The following is a 14,770-nucleotide window of genomic DNA, read 5'->3' on the forward strand; positions in this document are numbered from 1 at the left end:
CGCACACACACATATATGTGTGTATATAAAACATTATATATAATATATATTTGGTTTATAAAAAACCTATAATTATAGACATAAAACTTCTAACTGTACATGTGCATATCTGTATAAAAATACGTTAAAATATCTACACAGAGTAAGAGCATATATTTCTGAAGCATTATTAGGATTAATTTGCTTTTATACACCACATCACCAATTTATCTAGCTACATTAAAATCACTGTGTTAAGAGAGACTCCTGGGTTAGGTTATGTGGGAATACAAACAAAGAAAATTTTCTTAAAACAGAGTTCCCATATGTGTAACTGCCCCACGCTCTTCCTGCTGTCTACAACACTTTCTTCCTTGGTCTGCCTGGGGACTGAATGATGCCATAACAAATTCAGATGTTATTCTCTATATAAAATCACCTCTGCACTGCCAGATGTAGTCTTTACCTTTATGTGGCTCACAATTATATTTAATTGTTTATTTTGTATCAATCAGCATATAATCTCGATTTTTTTCATGTGCCTATTCATTGAGAATAGCATCTCACCATACCCTTAAGAAAAGCCAATAATAACACACCTATCAAAACAAATTCAAACTAGAAGTTCCTTTCAAACATCTTTAATCAATCATGATTCTATAGGCAAAAGTCAAAGGAATATCACTGTCCATTTAAAACTTGTTTTGTTAAAAAAACTAGCGACAACTAAATTCACAAATACCAACCAATTAATGAGAGTTCCTACCTTTAAGAGCAAACCCGTGAACAAAACTTGTACTCTCATAACACATTTCTGAAAGCCAATCCAAAACTCTTTCCTGAGGAACTCATACAGAATCCTCTGTTCACTCCCACTGTCCAAAGCCACCAATCACTGAATTATACACTGTCTCCATCAGTTATCTAATGCTGTTACAAATTACCCCAAACTAGAAGCTTAAATCAACAAGCATTTATCTCAAGTGGCTTCTGAGAGTCGGGAAGCTGGGTTTAGGCCGCAAGCTCTCAGGAAATTTCAGTCAAGGGCTAGAGTACTGGTTATCAAAAGACTGGGCTGGTGGCTCTGCTTCCAGCCCACATTATCACACTGCCCTCAGTTCCTGCTGGCTGTAGGCACCAGTTCTCAGGTCATCGCCACCAAGATCTCTCAACAGGGCTGCTGGAGTATCCTCATGACAGGACAGCTGGTTCTCCTTAGAGCACTTATCCAAGAGAAGACAAGGCAGAAGCCAGAAAATGTGTTATGACCTCGCCTCAGAGAGGATGCACCATAACCTCTGCTGTTAACATTGTTAACAGAGGCCAACCCTGCTATACTGTTGATAGAGCCACACACAAGAGCATGAATAAAAGGAAATACATCACTGAGGCCGTCTTAGAGGCTGGTTTCTGTGCTTCCCTAAAACCTACATAAGATCAACAGTCTGCTTTGCTTACAGAGGTTGCTTCCCTAGTCTTTCTCTTACTCAGTGGACTGTGAATTTGGCTTTGTGTTTTTATTTCAGAAACTGAAAGTTAATGTCATCTTCTGTAATTTTTAAATATAATTTCAAGAATTTTGTGAAGTCTTTCATTCAGCAATGTTCTATTTGACACACGGACTGATAGGACCACTCACTGGGCTTTCAAGAACAAAAATTGCTAGGGCAGGGATTAAGATTAAATTATTTCTCAATTTTTATTGCCACAAATAGAGGAGGCACTCAGTTAATAGATGCTAAGTACTAGATGCAAGGGCTATATTCAAACATTAATCTTCCAATTTTTGTTATAAAAAGTTGAGCACTAAAGCATTGAGAGGTACAGTGCTGGAAATGTGAAACCTGCTCTTCTATCAGAGACCTGATGCCATCTTAATATCTTCTTGCTCAAATGCTTACCACCTGCTTGATAAATTGGGTTTCGACGCATGTTTGATTTTATCAGTAAAATCGAAGGAAAAATGGAATTCACACAGAAAGCTTTCTTTCCAATAAATGAGGAAGTCCTAATTCATCAACCTAAAAAATTTTTACTAACTTGAGTATAGTTGAAAAACTTTAATCAGACAGAGTATAGCACTCATTTCTATTTTCCTTTGGATGATTTCTATGAGGATATCGCTATTGAAAGTTTTAACCAACTGAACGATGCAGACATAAAATCTTTTTCCCATAAACAATTACATTTACTGTGAAAACACATTTGTACCATTTGCCTTTAAGAGGAAAGTTCAAGAAGAAGCAAGTGGAGGCTGCTGGCAGTGAAGGTTTGGTAAAGAAGAGATGAACAGATCTATATCCAGACAACTTTACCAGTTCAGGTGGGTATGAAATATTTTCTTCATTGACTACATTATTCTTCTCAAGTAAGAAGGTACTGTATAGGTAAGTCACGACGTGAAATAACCATAATATATGGAAGCTAAATCCAAGTCATAATAAATTATATCCTATATTAGAGTAGTTATAAAATATACATAGTTCCTTTCAAGTCAAAATTTCAGTTTTTCATTTTATAATAATCCTACAGAACTCAAAAGATTGGGTGTGGCTCATTTTGACAAAAGTAATAAATACATATATTTCAAAGAAGTAAAGGAAAACTAGGGCAAATTTAAGAAGCGAAATAAATTATACACTTTTCAAACAGTCACAAGAAAATCTGACAATAAATGAGATAAAATTTATTAGAAGAACAAATAAATATTGCAAACCCATTTAAATAGTCTTAAGATAAAAAAAATATAAACAGTAGTGCCTAAGAATATGGTCATAATAAATCACACATGTATTGGATTATCAAGTCTTATTCCAAGTTCTATCGCTGAAAAAAATGTCTACAGAAGTGTCAAAAATCACAGATTGCAAGGAGGTCCTCTAAAAACACTTTATATGGCCATTTTAGAAAAGAAGGTCACAATAATCTATACTTAATCTATACCTTTATTTTGTGAATATTTAAAAAGTTAACCTAGACTTAAGGGTGTATAAGAAAAGAAAGTCTTATGTTGCTTATAAAGTTAGTAATTCCATGATAATCAAAAATCAGACTTGCATGGGATGACTATGTAATTGCAGCCTTAAAGAATGGGATATATTCTCACTTGGTTAATATATGTCAAATTTTGCCTAAAAGCAGAGGAACAAATTGAATGATGTAAAATGATGCTTTGTACTTTTTAAATTGGTAACAAAACAGTGATTAAGGCAGAGAATCAAATTTTGGTGTTAATTGCACAATTTAAATAGCATATCTTATGAGGGTAAGTAGAATTTATGATACAAAGTGTTGTAAATTATATATTAAAAAGACTATCAGTAGAACTAGAGGTCTTCACTCATTACTCCAGATCTGAACTAATTCAAAAACTTAAAGTAATATAATATGATTTCAATTAAAATGGACCATTGGTTTCAGACAGTGATTTAATCATCCATTTATATTTCCTAAATGATATCCTTGAAAGATAATGGCTAACCTACCCCTTCATGGTATACCCATTAGAAGTCCAAGAACTATAGGCCTAAGATGTTCCATAATATAATCTATGGCTTCCAGGTTGAACATTACCCAAGGTCACAAAAGAATGCTGAAGGACAGAAACAAACTTAGTTTTTGTGACAGGCCAGAAGGTCAGAGGAGCTCGAGGACAGAAGTTATAAGGAGAAACAACCAATGATGTGTTAAAAGACTAGCTTTCCAAAAAAGCCCTTCTGAGTCAAATTTGACAGGATATGTATCTCTGGGGAAAAAATAAAGCCTTTGTACTTGATCTGATTAAAAAGTTATTCAGAAGAAAATCTGTACTTTAAGCAAATTAAAGTTATCTCTTACTTGGCATTCCAGTTACATACATGGAAGCCACTGCTGTAAGAATTATGAAATATAAAAATATGGATAACCAGGAGAATGTTTAGAAAGAGCAGTGTTAATAGTAGATAATCTGGGGCTGGAGATTTAGCTCAGCGGTTCTGTTACCTGCCTTGCAAGTGCAGAGGACCTGAGTTTGATCCCCAGTATCAAAAGAAAAAAAAAAGTAGATAATTTGTTAGCCATTCAAGGTGTTTACAGAGCATGTGTGACTCTATTAACTATTTGTTGGTTCTTGCTGATAATACATCTCTGAATCTACAGAGTGAAATCAAGACACATGAGTGTTTACATTATGAAGTATTAATACTGGAACACATCATAAATTCCCAGAGCTATCCTCCCTAAAATGTTTATAGTAGGAGTTACTTGGTTTCAGAAAGCACTTCTGTAATAGACTAATCTTTTCCAAGGCAAATGCTTCAATTCACTTGTTAGTCGATTTAATAACAACTATAATTCAAAGAGACGCAAGGTTCTGGTCACTAAAAAAGAAGAGGGCAAATCTTGGAAAATGGAATCCTCAAATTATAACAAATCAATTTGCATATTTCCTTCTTATTTGTTTTCTTTAAAAATGTAAATGGAGTCTAGCCATCAAACACAAATCTTTAGCATGAAATAGATCATGTTCTAGATATTTTAGGTGAAAACTTCAAAGAAAAAATACACAGCAACCTGAGTCTTTCTGTTACATTATATGCTTTTTCTTTCCCTATTGCTCCCGTAGGCTGCCATAGAACTGAGTACTTAAGAATTCCTTCATATACACTAGTCAGATGAAATTCCAATGAATTTGTGAGTTAGTTTATTTATTATGGGCTAGGGATCAAAATGAGGACCTTGCAAACTACTATATCTCCAGCCAATGATTCTCTAAGTAAATTCTAAAACACAAGATTAAGTTTTCAAGCTTAAAGAGAACATCTTTCAAAATTACTGCCAAAATTAATGTTTCACTGTCTTAGTTCTTTGTTTTCAACTTTCATTTCATAGCCTCAGTGAGATACACATAATAAAAATGAACTATGCATAGTGCATAATTTGATGAGTTTTGACATGTCTATCTCCACAAACAAATCACCACAATCAAAATGTTTTCATCATCCTAAATTTTTTTTTCTGTCCTCCCTTCACCCCCTCCTCCCCTCCCCATCTACAAACACTTTATTTTCATCTTTTCATTCTCTCACATATTTTTCTTTTCCCTTTTTTTAAACAATCATTCCCCACTTCCACCCCCAACTCCAAAACCCCATCTCCTTTGGGCATCACCAATTACCTTACATTTCCTAGAATTTTATGTAATTGAACTCATACAGTATATACTCTCTTATTGTCTTGCATTTCTTCACTCAACAAAATTATTTCATGATTCATTGAAGTTGTTATATGTAACAATATGAACATAGCTTTTTCTTCAATATTGCTCAGGATTCTGCATGGGTATATTATAACATGTCTATGCATTCATCTTCAGATGTGCACTTATTTCTAGCTTATGCCTTTTACATGAAAATATTCTACAAATGTGTACAATTTCTGAATAGACACATTTAAAATTAAAAAAAATAAAGGTGTCACAGCTGAATTGTATGGTAGGTATATGTTTACGGTATAATTTGACTTTTTTAGAAAATATCAAACTACTTTGCACAGTTTGTTCTATTTTACATTGTGAGAATACTAGTATTCCAGTTTGAACACCTGCTCGCCAGTGCTGGTATGGCCAGCCTTACTGTGGTAGCCATTTGGGTAAATGGATGGTAGTGCTTCACTGTGGTTTAATTTACATTTTCCTAATGACTGATGAAGGTTCACCTTTTTATGGGAGTGCTGGACAACTGCATAAATACCTTTTTTCATTTTTTGGCCATTTAAAAAAATTTACGTGGAATAAAAATGTGCTATTTTGGTGAACAGTTCTACGGGTTTTGACTAATGTGGCTGTATGATACCTTGATCAATACAGAGAAGAGGAATGTTGCTCTAAGACTCTCTCATTCTGCCTCTTGATAGAACCCTGTCAGCAACACTGAGCTGCAGCAATCACAGCCCTGATATTTGTTCCCATAGTCCTGGTTTAATTGAAATGGGATCATACAATTCATAGGCTCTCTCTCTGAGTCTGGCTTCTTTCACTCATCACAAAGCATTTGAGAGTCATCCATGTTTTGTTTATCAGTAGTTCATTCCTTCCTACTTATTGCTCCACGGTGTACCACTGCATAGATGTGCCAAATTGTGTTTATCCTTTCACCAGTGGCATTGTGTGCAGCTTTTTGGTAATTATGAATAATGCTGCTATATGGATCCACATATAGGTTGGTGTAAGAAAAATAAAACAAAACTTTCATTTATCTTGGAAATTTCCTACAAATAGGATGACAGTTTTACGGATAAAGTATGCTTAATTATATAAGACTGTGCCAAAATATTTCCTAGGTGGCTGTAACGTGCTGTACTCTCACAGAAATGTGTGCCCTGTATCCAGGCCATCCTTGTTAGATCTTATATTGTTAGATTTTAAAATTTTTTTATTTTATCTGATAAACAAATGGAGATATGTCACCATGGCTTTAATGTGCATCTTCTTTCCTTGGTTGCCCACTATATACCTTCTGTTCATACTTGATTTTGACATAAGTGCAAAGTTAGATTGTAAGAGGACAGTCTTTCAACAAAAACCACTGAAAATTCTGGATATAAATATGTAAAAGAAAAAGCTTCAATCTACACCATGAACCATGTACAAAATTTGCTTGAAGCTTACCATACACTGCAATATAAAACCTAAAACTTATAAAAATTCTTTAAAAAATGAAACACCTTTGTGGCTATAAGTCCAGCCAACATTTGTTTGACATGAGAGAAAAAGCATGTCATAAAGAAATACCACAGTAAATTATGTATTTCATCAAAATTAAGGTCTTTTCAAAAGATATTATTGAAAGAAAGAAAAGACAATCCATATTTACAAAGTATATATGTGTAAAAGGATTTGCACCCAGAATATCTAAGGACTCTAAAAATTTAAAAATCCTACACAGTATAACAGTGGCCAAAAGAACAGATGCTTTAATGAGCAATATACATAAATTACAAATACATTAAAAGATGTCAGCCATAAAGAATAAGAAACTGCAGTCATATAGGAAAATGGATGCATATTGAGGCCATACTCTTAAGTGAAATAAATAGGACACACATGTAAATACCGAATAGTTTCTCTGGTGTGAAAAACTAAAAGTGAAAATAAGATCCAAATTACATAACTGAGCATGTGAAATAGGAAGCAAAGGGCTAAAGGAGTAGGGGTAGTGAAAAGGTTAGGGGAAAGGAAATGAGGGAAAAGAAAAATATGAAAAAAGAAAAAAATGGAAACAAAGTCTCTGTAAATAGGGAAGGGAGGAGGGAGTAGAGGACAGGGGTATGAGGAAAAAATGAGATCCAAGACCTGTCATATAAAGGTACAAGATGCCAATGATAAATGTAACTGTACTGTACCTCTAAAATGTTCCAATAAACTCAATGAAGAAAAAAGTCATCAAATATCATATCAAATTCAAATCAAACCAGACTAGGACACTAATGCATGCCTCTTGGGCTGGCTAAAATTGGAAAGACGAGTGAAAATGTAGCTGTGGAACACATGTAGCTCCAGCATCTCTGCTGGTGGAGAACACAAAATGGTACAATCTCTTTGGAAACCACGGTAGTTAAAAGAAAGACAACATATATGAATGCAGAGTCCTATACATGAATGTTTGCAGCAGCTTTGCTTGCAGCAATTCAAAAATAAAAGCAGCCCAAATGTCCATCAGTGGGAGAGTGGCTAAGCACATCCTGTTTCCACTGTTTTAGAGAAGGCTCTAAAGCATAAAATGGTCACTTTTTAAATTGCAGACAAATCTCCTAGGAAGCACATGGAACATTTTATAGGGCCTGTGTGCAACCCTATGTCATCAAATGATGGATAGGAGTTCTTTAGCAGAAGGTATTATTTCCTTATTATAAGAAATAAAGCTGAACATCTTACCGATATATTTGTATCCTTCTTCTCCATTGACGATAGGCCTCAGCCACGTTGACTTGATACGCGTGTTATTAGCCACATTCGCACCTCGAGGTGGATAGAGAGTAAATATCATTTCAATCGCCTGAGACTTTTTGATCACCTCGTAATATTTTTGTCTCTCTGTTTTAAAAAAAAGAGGAAATATTTTTAAAATTTTAAATTTTAGACATTTTACAGAATGTTTATATCTTGCTTTTAATAAACAGATTATGAACTACTTAATTTGATACCAAGAAGTATGTTGAAAACACAATCTTTTTTTCATTAACTACTCTATTCAAAATCTTGAATTTTAGGACACTGACTCAGCAAACAAAAACTGACAATATAAACTGGAGAACTGAGGGCTATAATCAGTTTTCTTGTCTACTTGCTAATGCATGTCATGTATGCTTGACAATTCTTTGCAAAACTTAAAGAGTACTGACTTTCCTGATATTACCTTCAAGTACTACCAGTTTAAGGCATGTTAAAGATACAAAAAAGAAATTAAAATAACCACTGTACAGCATTCACATTACATATCCTATAAACTAACTATATATTTTTAAATGTCATTAATCAATGGACTCACATTATTGAGAAAAATATTATATATGCAAATGTAAAGTTGCATAAACGGGAGTTACTACAAGAGTTAACATTCCTAGGCTGTCTTTAAGAATATATAAAAATGCGGGCCCGGGATTTAGCTCAGTGGTTTGGTGGCCTGCCTTGCAAGTGCAAGGACCCGAGTTCAATCCCTGGTACAAAAAAAAAAAAAAAAAAAAACAAAGGAAAATATAAAAATACATATGCTTTGACTAGTTTTGATTACTCCAACATTTAAATAACACTTATTAGAGACCAAACATAAATATTAACATATTTAATTTTCATAACACACCTAGAAAGCAAATCCTATTATTATTTCATTTTACACGAAGAAAACTGAGACCCAGAGAATTTAAATGATTTACTTAAATCTTAGTCTATAAAGAAAGTGGAGGCATTTGGATTCTCTACAGCAGCTCTTAGTTGCAAATAAACCTTTATCAACCATACATAACATGTACAAATAGTTAAGAAAACTCCAGTTATGGCCCTTGGTCTTCCAGTTTGTAATTTTAGTTTTGTTTACTAAGTCCGTGTCCTAAGATTCAATGAAGCAGTCTATTAAGCATCTGAAGTGACGCTAAGAAATATTTCAGAGAAGGACTGGGGATTTAGCTCAGTGGTGCTGCCACCTGCCTTGCAGGTGCAAGGTCCCAAGTTCGATCTCCAGTACAAAAAAATTTATATTTTTTTTTAAGGAAGAGACTAATGTAAACCTCCATTTAACGTTATTACATTTTCTTTCCATCTTCCCCTGATTTGCCTTTCTATTGTTAAATGCCACAATTCCTGATAAAGAAAGTGTGAAGAATGGCATAATGATTAAAAAGCAGAGTTCTACTTTCTGATACTGTCAGTGAAAAAGTTAGCAATCTATTATCTCACGGTGAGAAAGGTATCAGTCTATTATCTCACGACTCTAAATCCAGCCCTCATTGTCTTCCCTGCGAGACTAGAACACCCTCCCCTGTTGTACGGCAGAATTTTAAGCATCAACCACAGAGGGCAACAGAGTGAGCACCTTGGAAAACCTCTTCACCACCCACCGAGCCACCATTGTGCCTTCTCCCAAATATCTGCTCCCCAGTGTGGGGGTGAGTGACCTTCTCTCAAAAGTCTTCCTTAGGTACTGCGCCTCAGGCCTCTCTGTGTGCCCGTTCTTCTCAATTCTTTTGGTTCTTTGTATACCTTACCAATAATTAGTTACTCCAACCCCTGTTGTAGATAATAACCCTTCACATTAGACTCTTTGTGCTCAAATTAACAAGTGGCTTTTATCTCCTCACCGAACCCTATTATACACAGTTGGAATTGAAATTCTAACGCTTGAACCAGCTTTAACAGACTAGGAGCTGATAAACCAATCAATTTCTCACACTTCAAATTCATCCTTCATTTCTTCCTTGTGAGACTAGAACATTCCTTCTCCGTTATATGGCACCGTTTTGAAGCCAGGGACCACAGAGGTCAATGGGGAGGACTAGAATGCGAGAAAGCAAGGGCTCTTCCTGGCCTGAGAGCTTACGGGGCCATATCTGCTACGGCATCATGTCTATAAGTACCACATGAGTGTGTTACAAATTTTTATATGGTACCATTTCACTATTAAAAATTGAGACTTGGGAATAAACATGTTAATGCATATTTTGACTGTAAATATATTACTGGGCTGTTTCTGATTCTTTTTAAAAGTTAAAAATTATTCCATTCTAATAGAAACAAATTCAAAATCAACCACACCCTCACAAGCGTTCAGATATATATGGAAATCAAATATTCTATCTATATAATTCTAAGTCTTGCTTTCTCTTCTGTAAAAACAAAGGAAGTCAGCACCACTGTGAAGATGAGGAGTAAATCCTGCTTTCCTTTTTGGCCCTACTCAGACTTCTAGGAGTTGAGCATGGAGGTCCTCAAGAGATGGTGAAAAGGACACTGGGATGGAAAATTACATCACAGGAAATCATACGGCTAAACTAACTAAAGACTTAAAACATTTCTTAACATATAAAATAAGGACACAGGGCCGCGGATTTAGCACAGTGGTTCTGGTGCCTGCCTCACAAGCTCAACGTCCTGAGTTTAATCCCCTGTACCAAAAATCAAAAACAAAAACAAAAAAAAACCAAACAAACAAATAAAAAAACCCAAAGAAACAAAATAGAACAGAGCCTCTCTTTGAAATTGTGAAGAAACATTGCTAAATAGGAACTAGGAATAATTGCAGCTGCTTGGTTTAAAAGGACCTAATTGCACTTTAAGGGTTCTCTACTCACCAGAATTTATATCTTTTTAATTCCTTTGGCTTTAAAATCTTGTTTGGAAATTTTATTTGATAGGATTATGATTATTCGCTTTACTAAAGTACTTAATTTTCCATAAAGTCAAATGCTTCAATTTCAGGCAAATAAAATGCCTACATCAAGATCTAAGTAGTAGTGAATAAAGAACTGCCACTTTCTCTTACTTGGTAAATTTGTCTCCAAGATAAAAGAAAAAAAGCTAACTGCATACTAACATTAAGATCACAGGTCCACTGTCAGCAGTTAATGAAGGTTTTCATTTACTGTGAATATCATGTATTAATTAACATGCTAATTTAGCTCTTATAGCCACTTTTCAGTTACATAAAGATCTCAGTACAGGGCCATTATATGTGAGTTTGGACTGGTGGGCAAATAATCGATAACCCATTCTAAATGACCAATTTCTACATGCTCTACTTTTAGTACCTTGTCACTGTTCAGTTAAAGTACTTTATGTTACATTCATTTTCTTGGATTTGAAATAAGTGAATGTCATACTTTTTTGTCATGCCATTTTTATCTCAGGTTTTTTCTGTTCATTGGTAAATTTGAAAAGAAGGATACCAATTTATCAATATGAAAAATTATGTAGATCTTAGAAAAAGCAAAGTGAATCTAAAGGAGCCCATTCTTAAAATAATGAAACTTTCTTAATGTTAACTCCTTTTAAGCTGAAAATAAGGCTTTAAAGATCACTGATGGAAGAAAACATTAACGTTCAAAACCAAAGGTCAAAATAGTTAAGAATGGACTTAAACAACACGCCTCTGAATGATATTTAACTTCTTAAAATACCACTAGTCTCATATTACAATTAAATACTGACATTATTTAATTTAAAGAAGAACAAAACTATCTACAGTACTTGACTGACAATAGGTAATACAAATTAGGACATGAATTAAAAGTACAGCAAATGCTACTATACATATTATACATTTCATCAGAATGTTTTTCACTATAATATTCAAAGCCTAAATGTGAAAACTGTGCCTTTAATATGTATTTTCATAAGTTATAGTCAAAATTTCTACTAAAAAATGGAAAGTTAGGGAATTAGGGCTGTATGTTCCATTGTCAAGGTACATTTATTTCAAAGGGTCTTACTTTTTTCAATGGAATAAAATATAGAGATCAAGAAGAAATACCCTAACATTTTAATTTCATTTTCATGGTGATTTTATTTCTTTTTTTTTTTTGTACATTTCATGTTTATAGAAAGCTAAATGACTTCTTTTCTGTCTTCATGACATTTAGATAGAAACACGGGTCATATTATTATAAATAAATCATACAGTTGCACTATTATAGACAGCTTAGTTAGAAATTAAATACAGTCAGAGAGGGACTTGGCCCTCAGAGATGTTAGTAAAAAATAAAGACATCAGGATTGTGGCTGGAGCTGTATCTCAAGAAGGCCAGGCCTCCAGGTGGAGAAGCAATAATCAGGCCTCCACGCTTCCCAAAGGGGTCAGCAGTTAACGTGGGATTTGCACCACCTGGTCCAGGAAATCCAGATAGGAAGTGATCACCAAGGTTGTGACCAGAGCCTCTAGACCCATAACTTCCCCAGAATGCCCTCGTTCTTCCCATGTACCCTTGCTGTGTGACTTTTTCCCCCACTGGATCAATAGTAGCTAGGCATCTATTGTAACCTTACAGGTTGATTACAGTTTGACCCATGTGTACACACACTGCGCCCCTGCTGTACAAATTACCCTTGACGAAGAGCCTCAGTCGCCACGCACTTGGGACCCCTCCTTTCTCTCAGGAGCTATCTCTCCATTAACCTTTCCCACTCTTAACCTTCACTGTCCTTTGGAATTCATTCTTAGATGTCAGGGGACAAACACTCTGCACACCTGACATTTAGTAGGTTGGCAGTTACACTTATCCTGTATCATTATCAAAATAAGTTCAATTCATAATTCCAGGAGAATTATAAGGATTCCTTGGGAGGGACCTTTTTTGCCTCTAAAGTGAGTGTGCATGTGAGCATGTGTCTGCATTGAAAGTAACACAAACAGAGTCTCACAAATGCCTGGAATCTATGACTCATTTTAAGCACTCAGTTTTTACAATATGACCATCATCTTCTCTGAAGAGCTGAGTTTTCATATGGGCACATTAAATTAATTAACACAACTTCACCATGACAGCCTAGAGACAAATACTCCTCCCACTTCACTCAAAATGCTTTCACTGGTAAAAGTAATACAATAACCAAGAAATTTAAAACTCAATAGCATAACGGTAGTTTTCATTTGGTGCATCATAAATAATGCCCAAAACGTTGCTTTTCACTTTGTTTGGAAGAATATTTTAATAAATTTACCTCCCAGAATGGAAGGACAAAATTTCCACTTAAGCGTAACTACTGTTAATTATTAAGAGTTAACAGTATTTATATTTCTAAAGGATGGGGAGTAGTTAAACTAATATTTAGATTATAGACTACTAATATTATTTTAAAAGGAATATTGGGGAAATATTACATTACATACTTTAAATTTTCAAGTATTATTTTCTCATACTATTTTAATCCCTTCAAAAAAATGCAGCAATTGAAAATTGACTATGCTGGACTTAGCTAACATCTTTACTGAACAATTATATGAACCTGACATAAATATGTGTTTATATATTTTTAAAGATTTATCTTAGTTTTTATTTGCTTAGGACTCTTTCTAGATTCAGCAGACAAAAATAATACTTTGAGAAAAATCCAAAATAAATGGAAATCTTTTTTGATGTACTTTTCCCAATTGAATATGAAATAATTTTATGTATTTTTAAAATACTAAATACAGTCTCTTTCAGAATTAAGCCATTGTTTAACTTTTTAGACTTCATTTGCCAGACTTGTTTAGCTTTCTGAATCCTAGTAAAGACATCTATAATTTGAGGTCTGTCATTTCAAAACTTTGCTGGGCAAAATCCATCAGATTCAAGAGCTGAGAATAATCCCGTGATCTGCAGTTCTGCCTTCTGAATCATCCCTGTTAAACTCACAAAGGTACAACATTATGGTCTGTAGCTGAGTGGTTTTAATAGTCTGCAGTCTGTTTCCTGCCCATATCCACCGAGTATCCTTTTATTTCTTACTGTCTTTGCCCCTTTTGGTCCAAGCTGGTGGTGTCCTGATGTAATGGTCTCAAAATGCTTGTGGTTCTCCCATATACATCATGGAAATTCACTCCATTAGATAAGAGGCTTCTCCAAAAATGTCTCTTGCAAATCACATCCCCAGACGTTGGGTCTGCTTAGATGACCAAGATTATGTCTGAGTCACATACATGTCTGTTCTCTTTACTAGGTCTTGGTGTGACAGAATTTTCTGCCATTATGTAACAAGGACCTGTTCTCCGGTGTACAATAGTGTGTTAACTCCCTTCTGAGGCCTGAATGGCAGCACCTTTAGCTTCCACATTTCTCCTAACAGTTTATGAGTAAGTACCCCCTAATTAAATTCACATTTTCTCTATGTACTCCTCACTGTCTTCTGAAACCTTATAGGCAGAGTTACTAATATCCATAATTCCACTGAGCATCTGTTCCAGGCAATCTATCATCTAGGCTTCTCCATCTTCCTCCAGCCTCCATCCACTGTCCAGTTACACAATTGTAGGAAATACAAACAGTCAATGTTCCATTGAGAGAAAAGCAGAACCAATCGGTGACACATATTAAGAAATACACTGTGAACAGTTTTTGGCATATTCAATTATGGGGACGGACTACATCAATTCCACATCCATAGAACAGACCATCAGAAAGGATAAGTTAGAACTTTTGCATACAGCATGAAGCTATACACACAGAAATAGTTTCTTATATGGAAGCCTTTAGGTCCATTTTAAAAGACTGTCACCTGATTTTACCATGGCTGCCCACATACTGCAGGGTAATTTTTTTTTTTTTTTTTTTTTTTTTTTTTTTT

General features: G+C 34.7%; 1 protein-coding gene across 3 annotated transcripts in view; it reads right to left on the reverse strand.

Annotated features, from left to right (window-relative positions):
* The window catches only part of Iqcm (IQ motif containing M), a 503,902-nt gene that overhangs the window by 196,654 nt on the left and 292,478 nt on the right, over nucleotides 1-14,770 (reverse strand). For all 3 annotated transcript variants that reach the window (XM_010632730.1, XM_010632731.1, XM_010632732.1), the window contains exon 13: nucleotides 7,892-8,050. In XM_010632730.1, coding sequence (XP_010631032.1) covers nucleotides 7,892-8,050 — 159 coding nt within the window. The remainder of the gene's footprint in view (nucleotides 1-7,891; nucleotides 8,051-14,770) is intronic.

This window comes from Fukomys damarensis, unplaced genomic scaffold (genome assembly GCF_012274545.1).
Source record: "Fukomys damarensis isolate Sample0158 unplaced genomic scaffold, DMR_v1.0_HiC HiC_scaffold_38, whole genome shotgun sequence".
Classification (NCBI taxonomy): domain Eukaryota; kingdom Metazoa; phylum Chordata; class Mammalia; order Rodentia; family Bathyergidae; genus Fukomys; species Fukomys damarensis.